General features: G+C 43.4%; 3 protein-coding genes across 9 annotated transcripts; all 3 read right to left on the bottom strand.

Annotated features, from left to right (window-relative positions):
- Positions 1–1683: 1683 nt before the first annotated feature.
- spmap2 (sperm microtubule associated protein 2) lies at positions 1684–7103 on the bottom strand. Of its 4 annotated transcripts, XM_027019690.3 has the most exons (8): positions 6173–7103; positions 5969–6018; positions 5241–5343; positions 4763–4824; positions 4420–4483; positions 3619–3745; positions 2929–3091; positions 1688–2201 (listed from the first exon to the last, which is right to left on the bottom strand). In XM_027019690.3, the coding sequence occupies exons 3-8, from the start codon at positions 5300–5302 to the stop codon at positions 2044–2046; spliced, it is 636 nt and encodes a 211-aa protein (XP_026875491.2). In that variant the 5' UTR covers positions 5303–5343; positions 5969–6018; positions 6173–7103; the 3' UTR covers positions 1688–2043. The 4 variants fall into 4 exon arrangements, with proteins under 4 accessions (XP_081579546.1, XP_026875490.2, XP_026875491.2 ...); XM_081723420.1 differs by lacking the exon at positions 2929–3091 and having other exon boundaries at positions 1684–2201; XM_027019689.3 differs by lacking the exon at positions 5969–6018 and having other exon boundaries at positions 1687–2201.
- A 1417-nt stretch (positions 7104–8520) lies between these two features.
- Positions 8521–18624, bottom strand: shda (Src homology 2 domain containing transforming protein D, a). Of its 4 annotated transcripts, none has more exons than XM_027019685.3 (8): positions 17899–18624; positions 17058–17129; positions 16504–16840; positions 14547–14700; positions 13515–13724; positions 12169–12349; positions 11960–12079; positions 8521–10356 (listed from the first exon to the last, which is right to left on the bottom strand). In XM_027019685.3, exons 3-8 carry the CDS (start codon positions 16834–16836, stop codon positions 10170–10172), a joined length of 1185 nt encoding a protein of 394 aa, XP_026875486.3. In that variant the 5' UTR covers positions 16837–16840; positions 17058–17129; positions 17899–18624; the 3' UTR covers positions 8521–10169. The 4 variants fall into 4 exon arrangements, with proteins under 4 accessions (XP_026875486.3, XP_026875488.3, XP_026875482.3 ...); XM_027019687.3 differs by having other exon boundaries at positions 18057–18624; XM_027019681.3 differs by having other exon boundaries at positions 18133–18624.
- Positions 18625–18772: 148 nt separating this feature from the next.
- On the bottom strand, positions 18773–22458 carry yju2 (YJU2 splicing factor homolog). The gene is made up of 8 exons (XM_027019688.3): positions 22349–22458; positions 21983–22083; positions 21708–21852; positions 21189–21323; positions 20745–20926; positions 20250–20400; positions 19516–19678; positions 18773–19272 (listed from the first exon to the last, which is right to left on the bottom strand). The coding sequence occupies exons 1-8, from the start codon at positions 22370–22372 to the stop codon at positions 19139–19141; spliced, it is 1035 nt and encodes a 344-aa protein (XP_026875489.3). The 5' UTR covers positions 22373–22458; the 3' UTR covers positions 18773–19138.
- Between the last annotated feature and the right edge of the window lie 1011 nt (positions 22459–23469).

The raw sequence follows: 23469 nt of genomic DNA, 5'->3' as shown, positions 1-23469 counted from the left end.
AAAAACATGCTTGCGCAGTTTGATGCCTAACTGGCAAAACTAGATTTGCAAAGTGGGGGTTGTGTGAATAAACACTGCATTGATGATTTCATAGTAAAATCAACCTTGCCCCACTTTCTTAAAGTTGTAAGCATGTGATTTTGTACACTGTTGTAGTTATGTTGATCCTAGTGTTGTGAGGAAGCAGTGGAGTTAGCGTGTAGCAAGCCCCATCTGGTATAAATCCAATTTGTTTCAATTAAAATTGCACCCTTATTTCATAGAACATTTGGCAGTATGCCTGTGAGCATGCACACATCTGTAACGAAGGCTGACGGCAGCCACCCTACCTGAGACTCGATTGCAGGGCTGATAGGAGGTAAACATGAGCTCTGACCACCAGACCAAAGAGCCTGGCATTTAACCTTCCTAAGTGACAGTCTCCATCACACCATCTTATACTGCATCTTCCTTCTCTATCTCTCTGTCTCTGCATGGGTCTGACTTTATATACAAACTGTACCTTTTAATACCCATATTAGGAATGAAATTAAATTTTTCTGCAAGAAAAACCCCCCAAAATTGGATTCAGTATGAGAACACTCCAATGAGTAAAACCTTGTTTAAATTACAGTCTCGACTTTGGCTACATCTCTACCAACATTATGTACCTACACAAAGGAATATTTTCTCATGACGTCTTACAGAAATGTTCAGAATCAATTAAAGGAATATAGGCTGGGGCTCTTACTAGTTTACTCAAGCACATTCCCTCTTCTGCCAACCTACTCTGCGGTTGCTTCCATGGTATACTCTGCATCATTGCCACATTGAAAGGTAAACCATCATCCCATTTTCAGTTTCCTGCTTGAGGACTGAAGGAAGATGAAAACTGTTTGCTTGTATTTTTCATAATCCTTCTTCCCTTTTCTCCTGACACATGCTCCCAGGTCAGGTCCTGTGTCATTCACATCATACTCCACTGCAGGAAACTGAAAATCTTTTTACAATCTTTACCACATTGCTGCATTCTAGCCAAAATGCGATTTTGGTCTTATCTGACCATCGTTTGCCACTTGTCCACGGAATCTTTAAGGTGCTCTTTAGCAAAACATAAATGAGAATTGATGTGGCTTTTTAAAGTGGTTTTTTTCCTCATTATTCTGCCACTTGTCATTCTGCCACTCACAGACAATTTCTGTGATATGTGAGGTGAATGTTAAAAATTATGTTTTAACTTAAACATTTTAATGAATTAAACTTTAAATAAGAAGTATGATATAGATTATTGATCTGTAAACTTATATTCTAAAGTTTAAGGGTGTGTTCATACTTAAATTTATACATTTGAATATTGGTTTGCTTAGCGTTCACACTCACAAATTTAGGATCGAACCAAAATAAGTTAAATTGACGTATGACGCACGTATGATACAAGTTATGGGCTAGATGTACTTATCAGGGCTGTGTATACCTGGTGTATATTTTTGACATCAGTAAACAAAGTAAGTGGTAGTAAAATGGATAAAGGAGTCAATAGCGTTCACATAACGAACCTTACAAACAGGGCAATCGCACCAGTACTCATTTTAGTCGAAGCAAAGCTATCAAGTCTGCACACAGCCCCCCCACCCCCCCACCCCCCCCAAAAAACAACCTCTCAGTAACTCAGACAATCCAGACATTTTATATGGAAGGCTCATTTTTAGACTTTCAGGTTTTGTTAAAACATTTTCACTTGTCTAATATAGGTTACTGTAAGTAAGAAAAATGGAACGAATGTAAGTTCGTGTTTTATTTACATAAAACAACAGGTACAAATTTAACTGCAGACCATCTCTTCACGGTTATCAGTTCACCATACACGAGTTAGAGTGTAAATATTCGTCTTGTATGGAGCGATTTATTGCCACCAGTGTAAGATAAATCTACATCAAAGCTTATGTAAGTATAGATGGACGACAGATTTGCAAACAGCCCGCTATTTCCTCCTGCACCTGCGTGCCGGGGGAAGAGCGAGCTCTTGTAACCTCGGGGACGCAGTAGCGGCACGGGCAGCCGCGCTCACACGGTAGGGGTCAAAACCCTCGCGCAGGGGCTCGCGGGGCCTGGCCGTGGACAGCACCTGCAGCCTTTGATTGGCCACAGCCTGCCGAGCGGACCTCGACACAGACCACGACACGGGCCTGTCCGGACGGTGCAGAGGGTGCTCCTGCTAGGGGCTGAGGAAAAGGATAGAGAGGCGAAGAGTCAGGGCGAGGAATGAGAGATACAAGGTGAGCGAGAAAAAAATAGAGAGAGAGAGAGAGAGAGAGAAAGCGAAAGACAACACAGGGAGGGAGGTGGGGAAAAATGGTAGAGAGGGTTAAGTATGTATAAAAAAATGCGTTGTTTTATTTCAAGTATATAAACGATCTTTTCGAGTTATGGATCAAACATATATAAATATGCTCGTTGGGTTGTATGTAGACTAAGTCTGGGCACACACTACACAACTTTTAAAATTTGAGAACGGAGGGCAGGCATGTCATACTTTCTCCGTAGGAGCGCTTTGACTGGGCGGTCGTGCAAAGAAGGGGGTATCACACACGCGATGGGTTTCATCGCAACATAGGCCACGAATATCCTCAAAATCGAAAAGCTTGAGAGAACATACGGAATCCCGTGATCACGTGGCAAAAACAAAAGGCTTGTTCGCTACGCCGCGCCAGACATGCCTCGCGTTAGCCGTGTCCACCTGCGCGTGACGGTGACGTACGGGTAATCTTGAGAGCGCGAGCCGATAAACGGATCCACAAACTATAGTTAATACAGCACACCGGCTTTTAAAATATCGAGTACAAACAGGTCTGAGCAATTTTCTCATGCCTTAAACATCAGCCCAGTAAGCATGCACTGGATGTTAGTGAGATGACTGGCATTAATGGGAAGGTGAAGACACTAGCTTACTAGCAAGGAGAAGCGTTCGGAGGGACGGGAGGGTTTTTTGAGGAGCAGCCTGTGAGGTTTCAGAGCTGCTGCATGAGTGAGTCAACATCCTTCTGTTTTTGTTCGGGCAAGCCAACTGACAGATCCGGGCGCTCACCCTAGTGGTTCTCATAGCCAAGCTTGTCTGCAGGGGGGTGACAGACAGCCAAAGAGAGACAGCGCGAGAGACGAGGGCTCATTATGAGAAGTCATAGAAACAGTCACGTTGTTAATGTGCAGGGGAGAATATTTACAGTTTGACCTCAGCTTAGTTAAAGCCTCTCGTATAACTTGTTGGCTTTAGGGTAATTACCTGAACGTAAACTTCAACATGTTAATGTTACGTAATCAGAAGCTTGCTGGTTCAAGCCCCACCATTGCTAGGCTGCCACCGTTGGGGCGCTCAGCAAGGCCCTTTGAACTGAAATGTTTGAACTGTATTTGGTCACTTTGGATAAAGTGCCTGCTAAATGTCATAAATGTACATTTCCATAGGACTGCTAGAAGACTATAGCACTTTGCAATTAACTGATGGTAAAAGCTTTATCTATAAACCTTATTGAATGAATATGCTAAACTGTACACTCTTGTGACATTCTAGGACCTGATGTGGTAATGGCAGTAGTAATAGGCTGGTAATAGTACTCTGGCAAACAGTTATGTAGTACTCACTGTGGGCAGCAGAGGGCGATCAGGCTGGCAACCCGCCGCAGGCAGACGGGGTAGAGCAAGCGCGGATATTCTGTCAGAGGGACAAGCCTTTAACGCTGCTCCACTCACCTTCCATTCAGGTGAGCGGCTAAAAAGATATCACAGACACTGGGATATTAGAAACGACAGGCCAATATACTGCAGACACTATATATATATATATATATATAGAGCAGATAAACTATATTTAATAATACATCAGTGTATCTGAACTTTATTGCACTATAGTGTCCAATATAACAGATCTGCTATATAGCAGATAAACTAGTGTATCTAGTGTATTAGACAATGTAGTGCAATAAAGTACAGATACAGCAGTGTATTGGAGAGTATAGTGCAATAAATTTCAGATACACTGATGTATTGGACATTATATAGTGTAAACACTATATGGTGTCCTATTTTAAGTGTACTTTTTTTAGCTGGCTTGATAGAATGACCTTTAAGCCCCATTTTACAGTTTGTCAAATAGGGAGACATTTCTTTTAAATGTCAACTCTAAAACAGTACAGATCTGGGATCAACATCACCATGTCCCCTGAAACATTTAGCACTTTAACTGGAAAATAAAGATCTTCAGTAACATACTGATCATTGTTTATATAATGTATCTTCATTATATAAACAATCTTTATCTTTAAGGAGATGAATGGACAGATGAAAAATACACAGTAGTATATTTTAGGGCTTACAGTAATGAAACACTTGACCTTGCATCAGGAAGGACAACTGTAAATTGTACATGGACTATAGGACAGTCACCTGTTGTTCTCAAAGGAAGGACATTTTTTACTCTCTGACAGCCGGAACCAGCGTGGAGTTAGATCTGCAGAGAGACGGATAACTAGCACAGAACATCCTCCTTAAGCATTATTTACATACTTCATTATGTGTTTTATATGTTCCAGATACCATGTAAAGCTGAAATCATACAGGTCAATGTTAATGAGAATTCTTCAGTAAATGTCATTCATGTGTTATTTAGTTATCAGTTGTTTGTCACATAATGAATAAAAAAATTTAGCATTAATAGATGAACAGCATAATGAACATTTCAGATTAGTTAAGTCTGATTAAGAGGATCAAAGGTCATGATTTGTGTCACCAAAGGTAGTTGCAGGACTGTTTGATTTTGCAGGGAGCTTATCCAACCAATATACAGAACATCTGTGAACAAAGAAGACCACATGGTAATCACACCAGAAAGCAGAGTCATACTCTGAACAACAAACCAAAACAGTGCAGCAAAGTCAAAATGAGGTAAGCAAAGAGTTATGGTGGAGGTTTGAGTATAGTATCAAGACCTCTTTATTTCTGCTGTTTTAAAAAAAATAAGATCAGAGATTCACAAAAACTTTCCCTGCAAAGGTAAAACAAAATCACCTGTTGACAATGCTAATTTACAGCTCAAAGATAGGCTCTGGTATTCGGTGGCATTTAAAATAACTACATGAATGTGACAGGTGGTGGTGGAGCTGGGTACAGTGTTGGGGGTCTAGTGCTGGAAGCTTCCCAGAGTATGGGAAGCGGGAGGTTCAAGTGCTGTCCTCTATGCATCCCTGTGATATGTGAAGGAAGCCCACCTGTCAGGAAATTTGAGCAGGTTGGGTTTCGGCTGGGCAAGTCGGTCAATCCGCCTTGCCATGGAAGTTGAAGGGTGAACGATTATGAACACTGCTCAGGGCCCTGAAACAAACACAAAGTAACAAGCTGGATGTTTTATAGCTGGGACTGACAGCAAGCAAGTAGCCTGGAGACCCCCTGGGTTAATCATCTAATCACAGAGACAGCATCCCCTGTGGGTGCACGATCATTCTAAAGTAATTGCACTGTTCATGGAAGACAGCAGCTCAACAAATTCAAATGTGCTATTAAAGAATACCAGCCTAGTGTATGAAGAGAGTTCCAAGTAATCTAATCACTTTTTAAGTATAGGCTTAGATAATTGGGGCCAAGGCGGAGGGATACACTGCGCGGATTGAGTAATGTGGTGCATTAACGACCAAAAAAGCTTACAAATGTATGGCAGAAAACACTGCTAACAGTTGACAGTAGGCCTACATTAACCACTTTAGTTAATTAAGGAGTGAGAGTCAATAGTCAAACATGGTAAACTGGGTAAATAATACACCACCCAAGTCACCAGAAATATCTTTTGCAAGTCTTTCGTAATTTGTGTGTGTGTGTGTGTGTGTGTGTGTGTGTAAATTTCTATCGTAGCCAGCTCGACTAATTTTGCTCTCCTCTCCAGACAATCTGTAGATCAGACGCTGTTAAAAAGAAGTTTCGTATCGTTTATTGTAGAGCCTACCTTACTGTTGCGGCAAACCGACACGGGCGGTCGGACACGCTCGGCTGTTACTATAGGAACAGGTGACGTACGATAGTAAGGGTCCCATTTCAAGTTAATTAAGATTATACAACAGTTATTTCATACCAGGTAATTTGAAAAGGACATAAATAAGCTCGTTTTAAGTTACCGGAGACTAGTCATGTAAACGATGGATCAACGTACTGTCTCATCAAGTTGTTAAGTCATCGGAATTACACGCCACCAAAGCGACTCAGCAGTCTTTTTCTTCAGTACCTGCAGTACCTCCGAGTCGTACCGATATTCAATATAACAGTACTACCTCGCGTATGATATTATTTGAATGGCATCGTTAATGGTTATTGGGCTATAAAAACGCCACAATCCCCGAATAAGCTGTTTTGAGCAGTCGCTCGATGTGAACGAGCGGCATTTTGAAGTTGGGAAACGGTGCTGATGTCGAGGTCATTTCCACCGCCTTATACTTTCATCTTCACTTTTCAATACCCGCTGATCTCCGTGTCAAGCGTCAGCTATGAAAGCCCGCAATTCCCAGTATACTGTCGGGTGCAAACGGCCCTGACTGTTCCCCACCTCGCAGCGCTGTCTGGGCATACAGACATGCAACACCCGGTTACAACACTAGATGGAACACGGAGCTACGCCTTCCATAAAGATATTAGCAGCCAAAAATCACATGTGAGAGGTACTGAGAGAAAGGTTAGTCAAACACAAGTGCCTTGGTTAGATCTGAGATTTGAGCACCGTGCGCAACTATGCATAATGAATTATTCCTTTCAGTGGGCTCTGGGGTGTGTCTAGTAGGGTATAACTGCAGAAATATCCGGATCCGGAAATATTAAAATACACACAAATGATTAAATAAATACCACAGGGTTAATCCGAATCAAAACCAACAATAAATTTGGTGCTTCGATTTATTTATTTATGCTCGACTTTCCGATAAATTAACACTGGTGAGTTTTCCGTGTTCTGGCAATTTGGAGGTTATGTCCTAGTTTCACCGAAACCCTTTTTGTAACAACTGCTGAATAGAGGCTATATAATGCTATAAATCTTGCTTTCAATTAATATACAGAACTCTAATTTTGCCAAACACTTAGATCATTGTTCAGGTGGAATATCATTTACCAACAGAAGCTGACTCGTTTCTTTTCAGTAGAAAGCAATTATAAAAGGCAACAATAATACAATTATACATTAAAAGCTCTTGTAAATCCAGACATTTAATATGTTCCTGTTTATTTAACTTGGTCCTGCATACACTGGAGAAAAAACCATCAGGAGTAAATGTAAGGATGAACCATGAACACAGTGAACATTGATTCCATTATAGGAGTGGTGTCATGTGACAAGAATAGACTTGCACTCTAGCCCTCAAGTCAAATATCAAGTTTTATATTTCAGACTTTTGGTCCTTCATAGCATATTTACCAAGCATGATATGAACACAACTGACTGGTTTCTACCTAGAAGTATTGTATTAAGACACTGCATCTTATTCTCTAAAACCTGTAGGATTCAAGTGGATGAGAAGATGGGGTATGACAGGGGTGTCCTGTTAGAATGCTGCTGTTGCCATGGCGCTCGCAGCCGCTCCCATGGTTATTTTGGACCTTCCTCTGACCCGTCACTGATGAAATGTCTCTGTTCTTTCTGCTTCAGTGACCTCTGCATCTCACACCTGCTCTCAGGAGGCAAGCTGGCAAAAGCTCACACCCACGTGAATGCACATCTACTCCCACACTTTAGCATCCTGCTGCACAAACAGCCACACAGAGCAAACACGAGGCTCTGTGATGTTGGGTTTAGCTGCTGTATTATCTGAACGCAGATGCAAAGGCCTGCAATCCAGATCATGAAAAGTAGGACACATTCACTGTTGGGTGACAGAAGGATGCAAATTCTTCAGTAATATATATGAGCATTTGAACAGAATGTAGCTAGTTGTCAGTTGGAAAACACAAATTAAGTAAAAACCACACAGCACTGCAAATATGGTGTGTATACACTATACAGCAATGCAAATAGCACCTTTAAAAGTTTGTCTTTACATATCAGGCCAAAGCACTAAAAATGAACAAAAAATGAGTTTCCCTCTTTAATCTAATACTAAGCAGTTTAAGAAGTCAAAGTGACTTTCTGCAGAAATACTACAAAACGAAAGCCAGCATATCTCTGCAAAAGAAAGGTTAATACACTTCTCCCTTTTTCAGACACACACCCACCCATTACCCCTGACGTACAAACATTGCTGCACATATAGACCAAGCCCCACATGGGAGCCATGACCTATTTTTCTGTCTGTATTGTGTGAAGGCTTGAAGGAATCATCTTCCATTCCGCTTTATGCGGAGAGCCAACATGCGGGAGAGAGGCGGAGTGAATACACTGCAAGAACAGCGTGAGAGAGAAAGTGAGCGAGTTATGCTCCCTGCTTCATTTCGTCAGAGCACAAACGTGTCACATTCAATCCAGTATTCATCCACCCAACGTGTAGAACACAAGAATATGATGAATATAATGCAGGCTTTACTATTAAAAACAGCATACTTTATTCAAAAGAAATGAGAGCTTAAAAACATTAGTGTCAGTAAAATTAGTCAGCATAACTGAGTCAACTACAGTGTAATTCTCCATTACACTCTGCAACAGAATAGGACCTGGTGTATTACTACTACTATGTGCCATGACAGAATTACCGTGCCACTGTGAGTGTGAGTTCTAGAGCCACTTTAGCGATCCTGCCTGTGACTAAAATACAGCAGACAGCTCCGTCGACCAACGCCTTAAAAGGTTCCTCATATGCCTCCAGGAGTGTCCAGCAGGCCCAGATCAGAAGCAGGTCACTGGAGAGGTTACTCCATCTTATACTCATCAGCTAATGCACATCATTCCTGAAACCATACTTCAGTTCATCATGCTGTGGCAGATATTGACTTGTTACGACTTCTTGTCTGCAGGATAAAGAGCGAAGAAGTGACCATTTTGCTCTTTGCTGCTTCATTCAGGACTCACTGCACCAAATATACTTTTTTAGTTTCATCTAACGGAGTTCCGCCTAATGGAGTCAGTTATGAAGCGTGTGAATAATTCTTGCAGTGATAAGGATATCATCTGTACATTTATTTAAAACTGTCTATTGCTTCCATTTCCAAAAAAAATAAAATCAGCTAATGCAAATGGAGACGCTACAGTCACGACAGAGAAAGTGTTAACGTGTATTCAAGTGTTCAGTAGTTTCTGCTTGCAAGTTTGCCATGATTTTTTTTTTTTTTGACTGGTTGTCGGCGATGTGGTGGTCAGCCCTCTCTGAGTGCAGCGTTAGCTGGACAAAGCAGAGAGAAGAGAGGAGACCCGGCTGACTGGAAGCTCCGCTTTGGGGTTGCAGGAACTCCCCTTGCAGGAGGCGCTTCCTTGACCTGATTGGGCACAGCTGGTACCGTCCTCTGCCACCACAGGGGACAACATCCTGCATCCCAGCACATGCCACCCAAGCTCATTAACACCACATCTTACACTGGACAACTGGGATTTATTAAAAAGGTATTCACATATTACGGAGCAACTTCATTTGGCCATATTTGTCCTCAACGGCAAAAAAAAATCGTTGTCCTTATGCAATTATTGACACCTCTTCCGCTTTTGGCAGGTGCTCTCTGAGCGCAGCACAGGTGTCAAGGGTACAGCATAACGATGGAGGAGCTACAGCTAAAATGGGTCCTGTATACTTCTGCTGCTACCAGTGTCACTGTAATGAAGGCTTATCCCACTAGGACAGCATTCCTCTACGAGTCCAGAGGAATAGTTGGTATAAGTAAAGGGAGAGGACTATGAGAACGTCGCTCTACAACAGTTCTGTGCAAGTCGTGTAGTGTGAAAGATTCTGCAAGAGGGTGGACTTGTGTTGTCTCAAAAAAAGCCTTCAAAACTGCAGCACCAACCACAGCCAAATTCGCAGTGGTTCACATTTGAAATTGCATCATCAATGGCACTTTTGAATGTTCTGATTTTCAGTTCAATCAAATAGCCATCATCACAAATCCACACCAAAACTACATTTCAGATAAAACACAAAGCGCTACTGCAAGCCGTTTCAAATCAGGCCCTGAGTATGCATGTGCGAATGCGTGAGTAAGTGAGCAGGAGTCCAGGCCTGCCTGCGCGTGTGTGTGTGCGCTCAGAGTGTTTGCACCACCACAGGGAAGAGTAGGGAGAGGTGCTCCGCCCCACGGATGGGCAGCTTGTGGGTGGTGTAGTAGTGAATGGCTGCTGGGATGGTGGTGAAGGGGGGGCTGTTCTCCCCCAGCACATATCTCCCCTCGCTGGTCAGGCAGAACTTCATGTGCATGAAGCCGTGGCAACTCCTGTAGGGAAGCACGGTGGGAATATTGGTGAAAAAAAAAAATTCCACACCCACTGGTTTTATTTGGTACAAAAAAGCCTCAAGATAAGGCTGTAAATATACAGAAACCGAGACAGACAGAGGACGTGAGATTTGTTTCTATGCATCCTGTAAAACAAGTAATTTGCGTGGAATTTGCCTGCAGTTATGAGCAGTTCATTCCGTGATGTTACACGAGCACAGGGGAGGAAGAGAGTGGGGGACTGCAGGTATACGGCACCCCAGCACGGCTCTCTGGAGCGGAAGCTACGCGTGTATACACGTACACACACACACACACACACACACACACACACACACACACAGATACAGACACAGCTGTGCAGGATTAAGAGTGCTTCTCAGAGTGCTGTCAACATGGGGTGGGGGGAAAAGAGAGAGAGAGCGAGAGAGAGCGAGAGAGAGAGAAAGCGTGCGCAAGCGATGAGGTGACGAGAAAAATGGATGAAAAGAGAGGCTCTAGCACTGGGGATCTGATGTATTTAAAATGGTGTATTAGCATGCAAATAAATAAAATGCAACCAGCAGAACCATGTAATGACTACAAATACTGCCGACGGCAACGCTGTTTGTTTCAGAGTGCGAGTAAATGGCAGGCTGATACTGTTTGGAATCGTGAACATCAAGGAGCAAAGTACAAAAGCACCTCTTCAAAGCCGAGAGGAGGATTATATGATGTGGCCTGTCCCTTTTCTTTTATGTGGTTTACTACTGAAAAGCTTGACTGACACTTGTTGTCTTTTGGTGCTCTATAAATAAAGATGGCTTGACCACAGTACATATAATGAATGAATCCAACCCCGATGTCATTAGGAAAGAAATCTGCTGTAAAGCATGCCGAGCGCGTAGAATAAGTGAACTGTATATAATAAGTAACCTAGCAGTTTCCCTAGTTACGATTAAATGTGTGTCACTGAGCAGGTGGGATGGAGTATGCACTGGAAAATCTTAATCTCAGCTCTTATGCAGAATAGACAGCATGTTGTTATGAAGACAGATATACACCCCCATCCCCCACCCCTTCTACAACACCTTAAGGTACCCAATAAAATCTAAGCATGCTTGAAGACATGCACATCTCAGGACAGAAGCAAGCATGAGCAGGGACTCTGCGGACCATCTGGTCAGGGACATGGCCTGCCGAACCCACATACTGACACAGTACTCATTAAAGGAAAGAAACCGGCACAGGGAAGGCTGTGGACGTTGAAGTGCTACTGATCTGTGGTTGCCATGGCACACCTAACTGCAGGTTCTAATGACACGCCATGATTAACAACCATTATCAGCAGGGGGTCAGGAACCCGATGGGTATGTGAGTGGAGAGAGAGAGAGATAGAGAGAGAAAATGCTAATACATGACCCCAGAGACTATAAGAGAGAACATTACTGCATTTGCTACCACTCTCGATATAAGTTCAGTGACTGGAAGACTATATTAGGGGCCGAGAGTCTGGTAATGTTACTGTAACCTTGAGAGAGAGGGAAAGGGGTTACTGCACTAAATAAGAGAGGCAGAAAGTGTAGCAGAGTTACAGTTGTGGGTGTGAAGGACAGTGTTGTACCTGAGGGAGAGGGAGTAGTTGTTTCTGCTGGTCTGACTGTTCCTCACCAGGTAACTGCACTCTTTACATAGTGTCAGCAGTGTCTCGGCCTCCGAACGGCTTAAGGCACCGTGGTACCACCTATCACGCACGCACACACACAATGTTCAGTCAGGGTTTCATCCTGAAGCTAATGAGCTGGATGGGAGCATAAACGGGCGGCAACGCACACTTGCTGTTCGAGGGGCTTGGCTGGGTCTACCCTCTCCCCGAGGACGGTGTGGGGTTCACTCTGCCTCTGCAGGCTGGTGGCCTTGCTGGATGGAGGGCTGGACCTGGGAGCTCCGACTCTCCTCTGCTTCTCACCGTGGGGCAGGGTGGAGTGGTCTCGATCGGTGCCGTCGAACTGAACTGAACACACGGAAAACAGCAGCCACGTTTAACCAGGTCTAGAAGAGCAGAGCCGCCCAGAACTGCGATGGAGAAGTCCACCAAGGCCGAAAAGCTTCGACTTCCTGAAGCCAAGTTGAAAAGGCCATTAAAGCATTAGAGTGAAACCCTGATTTAAAAAAAAAAAGAAAAAGATGAGACTCTAATCCATCCCGGAGAGAGACAGCACTAGATCCACACTTCACTGCACTTCATAATAGCTGCAGTTGAGACTAGTGTCGCTAGTAAAACCGCATTTGTTTTTGATTGGGTTATTACATCCCTCTCACATCACTGGTCCTGTTTCTCATCAGGCTGATTCGGTCTATGGAGCGGGCCGTGGGGGGAGGGGTTCCGTCCAGATGAACAGCAGGTCATCAGACAAATTCTAGCTGTTCCTTTTCAGGCACTTCCTGGAACCGCCCCCCACCCCCTTTGTTTCTCTAGACCCCCTTCCAGACTCTACTTTATGTCTCTGTCTGGGTTTGTTTAGCTTTATGTTACCCTTCTCTCACCCTCCCGCACTATGCAGACATGCCTTTAATTCATCTCCGCTTCACTCAAAGAGCAGTAAGACCAATGTTCAGTCTCCCACTGCTTCTGGACAAGTTTTTATTCATAAATATTCTTTTGTCCACTGACATGCTTTTCCATTCATACATTTGAATGACCCTTTTGGCTGTCATGCCACTGAGCTTATAAACCAGAGGGATTTCATTTCTTCCCCAAAAGTCCTGAACTGTCCTGCTCTTTTCCTCTAATGACTGCACACATTGTGCTGTTAGCAGTCAGTCACCCCACATGAACTCTACGCTGAAAGCAGGCTGTAAATGCCACAGAACCTAGACTGTGAGCGGAGCATCCCCGTCTCAGCACACCATCAGACAGGTCCCTTGTGGATCTTCCTGCCACTCATAGCTCTGGGGCTGTCAGAGGGATTCAGCTCTGATGGCTGCTCCTTCTGCCCCTTCCGCCATGGCCACTTGCCTTCAATTCTTTATCGCGCTAATGCTTCTTTCCCCAGTCTCCCCTTTCCTCCTACACCATCGTCATAGCAATGCACACCCCCACTCCATTTCAACGTCGCAGTGGGGCTCTGCTCGAGTGTGGGTGGCCATCCAGGACCCTGGTTTTTGGCGTGGCTCACCTGCGAAAACTCTCGAGATGTTCTCTTTCTTCCACTCCCAGGGCTGGTCGTATTCGTCGGCGGGCCTCTCATCGTCCTGGGGCAGCCGGCTCTCTCTCTCGTGGTCGGTGGGCTTGGCCCAACGGTGCCCCCTCTCATCATAGGGGCTGTCATACAACTGTGGGCTGCCCTGAAGGCCAGGGCGGGTCTGCTCAAAGCTGTGCTGCAGCTCTGCAGGGCAACAAAAAAAAGCCCCTTAGGCTTTAATATGTTAACTTTCACAGACAATACATGTCTGTGGAAGCCTTCAGGGCATCCTAAGCAGCATGCTGTCCACACACTCATCATGCTATGTTCAATGCTTAAATCGCTTATGAAGTTGTTATAGCAAAAGTCACAATGACACTTTGTAAAGAAATCATTTGTCTACACTTAATGCTTCATGAGAGCACTGAGAGAAGCTACCAACGTTGCACAATGCTCAGCTCCAGTAAAAAGGAACAACCGGTGAGAACAACTTTCTTCTCAAATAGCTTAAAACTCAATTAGACACCATTTTCCAAAATCACAATGCTGCCAACAATTCTAAGTCAAACTGACCCGAGCTGAAGAGAAAGGAATTCTTCTCAATGTTCTAAAGAGGTTAAGCAGGAACTGCACTTCTGTTACAACACAGGTAAGAAAATGCAGCTTTGCTGTGTAGATTCTACTGAGGTGGGGGGGGGGCAGTACTCTGATAAATGCTTCCCGAAATAACTCAACACGTGCAGAAGCTTTTATGGTAATTCTCCATCCATTTCCTCTAGGAGCTGGACTACACACCCAGCCTGAGTGAAAACAACTTTACACTAATGCTACCAAATAGCTCTTCAAATACAATTATAAGGTATATCCAGGTTTGCTTTCTCACTAGAACACCCTGCACATGGTCTGGCAAGCCTCCCCTGAATGACTGCTCTTCCCGGTAATGCATCTCTGAGATGAAGTGGCTGTGCTGATGTCCTGTTCTCCACAGGTGTGCTCAAGGCTGCTGGAGCTGGGAAGGTGCCTCACCAGTAATGACTCTCTGCGCTTCAAAGGGCTCCATGTAGCTGCTGCTGTTTTCCACAGAGCCGTGCTCCCAGCCCGGCCGGGCCCGTGGGTCCGGCCGCGCATCAAACGGGTCGGAGTAATCCGCGTCGCCTGCTGCTGGAGCAGATGGAACCAGCTGGGGGGGATGGGAGGGGAGAGAGAGAGATTAAGTATTGTCTGTGGACAAAAGACTGAGGGAGAGACGAGGGGTCTTGGTGAGGGAGGTTAAGTACAGCCTCCAGGATGATGAAACAACACAAAAGAGATAAATATGAGAGAATAAAAAAAAGGGAGGGATGGAGGGAGGAAGCATGAGAGATGTCCTACCAAGCCTTAGAGCTTATTACCAAAAAACACAACACTGCATGAGCAGAAGCCATTGTGCAAGTAGAGCTCGTGTTAAATAGAGCTCACCAGTAATGGAAAAGATGATTGGAGAAAATGGGAGATTTTCCAAAGGAGAACCGGGTGAGGGGAAAAAAAAAAAAAAGGGGCTGCAATATCGCTGCAATGCTCGAGCATGTGCTCTCTCGCCTGACGAAGGTCACAGAGGTCTTTCTCGCTTCCTGTGCATATGAGCTTAGGGGGCAGCACCGGCAAGTACTTCCAGCGGCCCTAGAGCCGGTTTGAATCCACTTATCGAGGTTCCGTTTGCTTTGCCTGAGCCCTAATTATGCTCCAGGAGTCACATCTCCCTCGGCACTTTTGCTCGAGCTACTACACCTGACAGAAACTCAGCCGCCAAGGAGTCGACTTGGAGAGAAACGGCATGGAGGTGCATGTTCGAACAAGGCAAAGAAAAGACCATGAGGGAAAGCACTGCTGTGACATATTTACCCACAGGCAGGATTGCGATCTTTATGCCTTTCACTTTCTTGATGAATGAGGTTTTTTTTTTGGTAATAGCTCAAGCACTTTGATGAGGCTCTTGCTTTTGAAGGTTAACAGGTAAATAAGAATGGCTGATAATGAGGAACAGCACCCTGGGCGGTCTAAGAATGGGAGAAAAATCACTGCAGGCTTACATATTACATTCATTTTATAGGCTAATGAATAAAAATCTCCCTCTGTCTCTTGGCTTTAATATTTCATTGCCTCCAAAAAGATAATTACTAAGTAATGTAGCACAACTGCCACTGTGCCAGGCTCACAGACTAGCATGCGTCTGTGGGATTATAATCAATGCCAAAAGACATCAGTTGTGCCTGGATCCTTTATATGGATATACATTCAATCTAATCCATTTCAAACACAAAATAACCTAAACTAAAATGACCTCTTTGTTTTCAACCTCTGTCCACCTCCACCCTTTCAGACAGACAAAAGCGCTTGCATGTGTTAACAGGCTGACCTGCATTACGGTCTACACACTCTGACTCATACCCACCTACACTTAAATCTCTGCAAAACTAGCTGTGGTCTTTTCGGGGACACGTATGGAGAAGGAAACGTCTTATGCCTTGGACTTTGGCAGGATGCTGTCAGATTCTGAATAACTATGTGATGCTGTGACACAGAGGCCAGACAAATGCTGGCTCTCTGACCCCAAAAATCCCCATTCATATGCCTGGCAGCAAAACAAAAAGCTCTAAACAAGCAGCAGTTTATAGGCTTATAGACATGGGAGAACAAATAATAAACTCAGGCACTGACTGACAAATGTATACTTTTAAAATGCAGGCAGGTACAGGCTCTCTGTAGCCAATTATATTTAACAAGCCCTTTATTAAGCACCTGTTTCTAACTGGAATTAGTGATTACAATAATACGGTTTTTGAGCTGTACTAAAGCAACATTGCTTGCTTACTCTTAAGATGATGTAGTTCACCTAGTGTGGGATTCATTATATTACCATTAATGGAATTGAGTTTTTCCTGAGTACTAGGTGACGCAAGGACTGTGGAAGCAGTGTTTAAAGAAAGGTGCAATCAGGACTCACCGGAGTATGCGGCTCTTCAAAGGACACAATGCTTAGTGGGTTCTTGCAGCGGACAAATTCCTGAGATTCCACTTTTATCAGCCTGTGTTTGGGAGACACAATCTTGACCTCCATGCCGTTGGGCAGAACTGTTCCGAAGGCAGGAAACGGGTCGGTGGTCCCCGAGCCGTTCTGCACTCGGTTTTCTGAGGTCTCGTACGGGTCCTCAAAGTCTCGTTCTTTCTGGGCACGGTACGCCCGGAGGATCTCGCTCTCGGTGTAGTCTGGCTTAGGTGGCTGCGGAGGTGCTTTCCTGCTGCCAAAATTTAGGTAATCTTTCAACCACTTTGCCATGGGTCTGTAGAAAAACAAACAAGCAGGCTCAACATTAAGATGGACTGGTGAGAGGAGGGTGAGATAAAATAGATTTTCTTACTTCACAAGCAGAACTGGGTTCCTAAACATTCACGCAACACTGACATGTGCCATCACAGCAGGCTAAAGTTAAAGTTTTACATGGGTTACCACAAATTGTGCAATTTCTTGGAATGCAGGGGGTGTTAAACAGAATTTACCTGTCTCTAGTGGTCTTGCCGAAACCTTAAAACACCACACTCCTCCTTTTGCTTTGAGTTGTCTAAAGAAAGCTGATGAGGAAAAATAAACTTTAGTTTGCAGACACAGTAGCTCTAACTACAATATCTAAAAGGACAAGGCTTCCAGAAAAGAAGAAAAATTTTAAAATAAGCTTTAGATAACACACACTTCATTTAGCGACATATCTAAAGGACAACGCCTCCATAACTAGACCAGCCCAACCTCTCTAGCTAGCCCCATTCCATCTTGTAGATGTTTAACATGTAGGGTGTGGATGAATTTTTATTTATTTATTTATTTAGGTGAATTACTTGCTTCCTCAGCTTGGGTTTCTAGATTTTCTACCACCAGGTATCGAAGGTTAATTAGAAAACACACACAGGCACTTTTCACCTCCCAGAAACTTTTCCAGTACCAGTTGTTAGGGCTGCTAACCAGCTAACGTAAGCTAGACAGGCAACTTGGACATTTACTTGTCATATTTCTTTAATAAACCAAACCAAGCTTTTTCTCGGATATTTTAAGTTTACAAATTCGTTAACAGCATATATTGCAAAACTACACGTTTTAGCTCAATTCTGCTAATGTTGGCTAGCTAGCTATAGTTAGCAAATCTGTTAGGTTAACACTATATTATTTACATGGACCATGCTAGCTAGCAACAAGCTAACCATGGCGTCTTATTCAAAACAATTCAAATCGCAAATACGCACAAGATAGATTATATTGAAATGAGCAAAGAACGACTGATTTACAATAAATGATTGACGTAGCAACTTATTTTTTTGCACACAATTTTAACCAGTTATTTTGCTTTACCCCGTCTAACTACATCCAGCTTTTGTGGCAAGCCCCATAGACGAAGAGTCGGATACATCAGAACATTTCCCAAAATCAAAAATCCGCTTTCACAAGAATAGTTACAAATAAAAACGCAACCAAGATGATTTCACACTACGCGCCTTGCAAGGACTTACCATGGCAATGCTTAAAATATATATAGAGAGAGAGAGGGAGAGAGAGATAAATAAAACAATAAGCACACTACTCAACCAACTCTGGCTCCCACATCTCCGGAGCACCGCTTGCATTTGGCTTCGTCTACCAAATGAACAATGTTACGAGAGACAGCTGGTTAAGACACGAACGGCGCCGACTTGTAGGAATACCCACAGGCTAGTTATCTCTTCTTTGTTCTGCACTAGAGTGTAATTTCATCAAACGTCGCCGCATCATTATATATCTGCAATATTGTGAACACGAGTGTCATATCTTCCCTTTGTCATTATTTCCAACTAATGTAAGCACACGACGAAAGAGCGCTACAACATGTAGCGGTCAAGCCGATGACTTGAGACTCCCCGAGGAAACCGTATAAAAGTGCATCACACATTTAGCCTAATCCAAGAATAAGGATTTAAAATGGACATCACGTTTAAGTAATGCTACGACTCCAGGATTAGGTTTCATTTCTAACCAGCAGCGAACCTAAGGCAACTATTGTCAAAGGCACATGGCGGTCTGTTGTGATTCCCAAGAGTTGCTGCCACCCTCCAATACTCTGCAGATAAGATCTTATTTAAGCACGGTAGTTTGGACTTGGGAACCGTAATAAAAAGTATATCAGTCTAGTTGGGAAATAGCAGCAATAGAGGCCACACGCTACAAATAAGACACAAAAGACTATGTGAACTGTCGCATAAACATAAGTACACTCTTCTAATATTGGATGTGTGTCAAGAGAATGCAGTCATATCTGAATGGGAAAATCTGAAAGGAAATGAAAATTTGGTTATAGGTGGCTTTTTACAATTCTTATATCATTACCATTCAAAACCTGCAAACCTGAGGAATTGTTAGTTCAATAACGGACCAAAAAGCGTCTAACTATCCAATCATTCAAGCAGAGTCAGAATATCTTCAGAAATACTGCTGTGTTTGCCATAAATGTCCAGCGGATATAGCTGCTAGTCCATTTTAAAAGAAAAAATTGTCCTTGGGTTTCCTCTTGCGACTGTCCTTTTGCATTATTTCGAAAGCTCTGCATAGGACAAGGCGCTTAATCGCTGCTGCTGTCGTCGCTGTCCGAGTACGCCCCCAGCAGGCTGAGAGAGGAACTGTTTTGAACAGGCGCTGCTAGGCTGCTGCTGGCTGTAGCCATCACGCAGGTCTGTGCAGGTTCAACAGATGAATCTGAACGGTAAACAAATAAAAGGAAAAATAAATATATATATTTTTTAAATGTAGCCCCAAATAAGTGCTATAAAGCAATGCAGGTGCTTTATTTAAGTGACTTAAAATATCTCTGTAATTACCATATTATTCTAAATATGATTAGCAATCTAGTTTTCAGATTGTGGATGCATCTGGATTATTTTATACCACTTCTGTGGCTGGACTCGTCAGTCCCATAGGGCATAGGTCAAAAGGACCCACCTGTAGCTGTGTGGGTCCCAGATGCAGGCTGCTGTACTGAGACCGTGGCTGTGGGTTTTCTCCTCACCACCAGTGACCCCAGTGCTCCTCTGCCTCCCAGTGCCCCCACGCTCTTTTCCCAGCTCTCCACTTTCTGACGCTTCACCCCAGCAGGCGAGGGACCCTGTGGGGGGTGAGTGAAAGAGCATGACCCCACAGCACCACTAACACTCCACATTAACCTTTTCCCTAACGGCACATTTCCACTGCAGCGAAGTGAGGCAGTTTTCGCTCCGCCTCTCGTTCATTTCCGTGGAGACAGTGTGGGGGGGGGGGGATTATGAGAGGCAGAGAGCGCATTGAAAAGTTGAGCAATCTCAACTTTATGCAAATGAGGTGTGAGGTTCGCTGGACAGCAGCCAATCAGCACTGCGTGGTGCAAGCCATCATTTCACATCAAGCCACAATCTGAAATCAGTGTTGTGACAAGACAGAGATGATTATCATTGCTGTGCAGGTTATCCTGTACTTTTAGGCATGGCTCTGCTGAAATACACAGATTTATTTTTACATGAAGCAGGGAAGGTGTCTGAAATAGTTGGCCATGTCCCCAAAGCAGCTAGCAGCAGTACTGTAACATGTACCGTAACAGAGTTAAATGCACCTTAGCTTGTATAAAATCAGCGTTGAAAGGTTATGGTATAATTGTGGCATAGACAACGGTAGGTGTCAGAGTTTCGGTGTGGTCTCCATGCCTTTGTGTCTGGGCCTCTGTCTGTGGTCAGGATATCTGTAGGTCTCTCAGCAGAGTGCTTCTTCTGCTGTTCCTTTCCTCTCTCTTGGTCCTGATCCGAGTCAGAGTCAGAATCCATGAGCCTCTTCACCAAAGCCCTTTCCAGCATATCTCTACAGACAGAGAGCACAAGCACGCACGGACAGACTGATTTTCTTCTAGATTAAATTATCTGGAGCGGATTTTTGCACCTTTACAGACCCTTTAGTTGGTCGTCTGCGGTACTTTTTACAAACATAAAAACTTTGTTTAAAAGAACGTTTTTCACGCCAGTCATCACGGGGCCCCAGCTGGTCTACATTCGGGGTCAGGTCCTGATCCTAACACACCCGAACCAAGCAATCAAGAACACTGAATGCAAAAAACATGGACTGTTTTTGGTGACCCTGAGTAGTGGGATGGAAAACACAATTACAACACTAATGTTCAGAATCATTTCATTCTGTTCTTCACTCACTTGGTCTCCCTCTCATCCTCCTCCTTCTCCTTCTCCCTCTGTCTCTTCTCCAGCTCCTTGTACTGCTCCAACATGGACTCAAAGTCCACCTGCGCCTGGCGCTGGTTGAGCTCCTTCAGCTCTTGCAGGTTCTCCAGGACTTCCATCTCCATCTTTGAGTCCCGTGTGCGATTCTCCAGGACCTGGGGGATGGACGCATAAAGGGCGTTTTGTTTAGACAACTGAGCCTAGGAGCTTAAACTCAGATGGCCTTGTGGAATAACGTACTGGTATAGTGAAAGTATGTAATATGCATTGTAAATTGCAGTTTATTCCTTCAAAATTAGTCCAGTACTTATGACGTGCTATCTTTTTAAAAATATGATTGTCTGCTTGTAGGTGTAAAAGGAAAAAACAAACAAAAAAAAACAAAAACATGCTGCCTGGCATATCAACCAACATTACCTTCATCGGGTTATTTAGCTCTTCTTCCTCTCGTTCCCTTTGAATTTTCTTCTCCTCTTCCTCAATCAGTTTCTCAGCCTGAAAGTTTCGTGTTGCCCCATGCTCCATAGCATAGTCTGTGTTCTCTGGGTCTGTCTATTTGAGAGAGCAAGCAAAAAACAAATAAATCACAATCACAAACTTCGAGTGCTATAGCAAAGAGCTCCAGGCAAACATGTTTACCAATTCCATGATAATTAGAACAATAGTACACTTAACATTGTCTGAGGTAGAGCTTATATGTATTTTTGCACTTCTAGGCATCAGCATTGATCCTGTATTTCAAGAGTATTCTAGTTCAGTGGTATAATACCTTCTCTACTGGCTAGCATGTAGTCTATGAGTAAATGACAAAGCACTTTTGTAAGTCACTCTGGTTAAGAGCGTCTGCTAAATGCCATAAATGTAAATACCATCCTAATAGCTGTGCTGTCCTAATGAAAGTAGCATTTCATTGGCACAACAGGTTCCTTCTCTTACCTTAAAAGTAATCTCGGCCAGACATCTGGTGCATTTAATATAGAAGCGAAAGATGGGCAGGCCCATGTACTGTTCGTTCTGTACTGTTTCTTTCCGTGCATTGAACTTCTTCCCTTTGTAAATGTACTCGCCGCATGTCTTACATCTGAAACAAATGTGTCATTTAGGACTACAAGGCATTTGTACATACAAAAATCCACCAAAAAAGATTTTGTATCAGTGCAATTACAAGTAGCTAATAAAAATAAGATCGCAGTTTGTACCAAGACACTTGCCTCATGTTGAACGGAGCCATCAGTCTAACCACATACTGACGGTCTTTGGGGAGTTTGAGTTTGGGGATTTTGGATGGGTCAAAATCTGGGGGATAGTATTTCTACGAAAACAGACAAATACATATTTAGCTAGCAATAAATGCTAGAAGCGAAAGTGTTAATTCGACACGATATTTCACAAAGTACTGACAACAACCCTCTAAATGATAAGCTAGTTAGCTATCTACTGTTAGTTAGCTTAGCTAACCTAGCACAGCGTAGACAATAAATAAGGACTTTATTCAAATGTTAAAACTGTCCCTTAGGTTTCTCAGTAACACTAGTGAGCTTCCTCAGAACGGGGGAATAAGTATTCAAGACTCTTACATTCAAAACCTTTCTTTCCGACATGGTTAGCGCTGTTTAGGAAGAAACAGACCAAAGCCACAAGCACTGAAAAGAAACCTTTCGCCGTCCTTCCTTCTCTAGCTTACTCTAACTTACTTGTAGTATAAGTGGGTAATTACTGCCATCTATTGTTCGGGAGAAAAGCGACGACGATCCCGGCAGACTTTATAAGAGCCAGAAGAGGGCGCAATCGCACCACATCTTAATCCTGGCATCCCGTCTAATCATGCACTGATGCTGTTGCAGATGCTGCACAGCGATTTTGTTTGCCTGACGTACACATACACTATATTATATGCACTATACACTATATATACGCTATATTTTTCGCCCTTTAATGAAGAATTTATTATTCTAACGTATTGACTAGAATGTAAAACAACATCCCATTTAATATTTTGACTTATCTTATCATAAATGCTGACATGAAAATAAATATACTCTGTCAAGAAAGAAGAAGAAAAAGAAGAAAAAAATATGAAAAATGTTGAATAAAAATATATGGGCAGTTAAATAATACATTTCTTTCACCCGCAACACTCAAGTGCCCCACGGTCGTAAACGAAAACCTTTCATCCAATCACCAAGGCAGCAATTACGAAGAGGTATGTGAAAACACACAGTTACTTTTATACTGCTCAAAGGCTACACCTGTTTCATCATAATTACCCATATTCACCATTAGGGCTAAAAAAAACATCACAATATTTCATATTTCGATTTGTTACTGATTCGATTGCGTGCAAATAATTGCACATGCTGTGCGATGCTCGAGCACCCGGGTTTCACTTCGCGCGCGCGGCTCAAGGACAGACTCCGGTGTGATCGCGATTTCCTCCCACTCCGCGAGCGCCTAGTTTCTAAGTCGCGCGCAGCGACCGCAGGATGTTTTGTGCGCTTGCAGTAAGACGTGACACATATTTTCCTGAAAACTAAAATAACGCATATGATTTTAGAAAAAAATCGGTCAGGTGGAAGCTTGTTTTATTGATGGCATAAATAAGTGTTACGCTGGAAACAACTAGGATAACGGCGCCATAGTTGAGAAAACTCTGGTTCGCTATAGAGAATTCGCCTGTCTGGAAACCTCTTGGTTGAAT

Source organism: Electrophorus electricus, chromosome 11, assembly GCF_041902795.1.
Source record: "Electrophorus electricus isolate QZ-2024a chromosome 11, ASM4190279v1, whole genome shotgun sequence".
In the NCBI taxonomy this organism is placed as follows: Eukaryota; Metazoa; Chordata; class Actinopteri; order Gymnotiformes; family Gymnotidae; genus Electrophorus; species Electrophorus electricus.
This window is presented reverse-complemented; position numbering and strand designations above follow the sequence as displayed.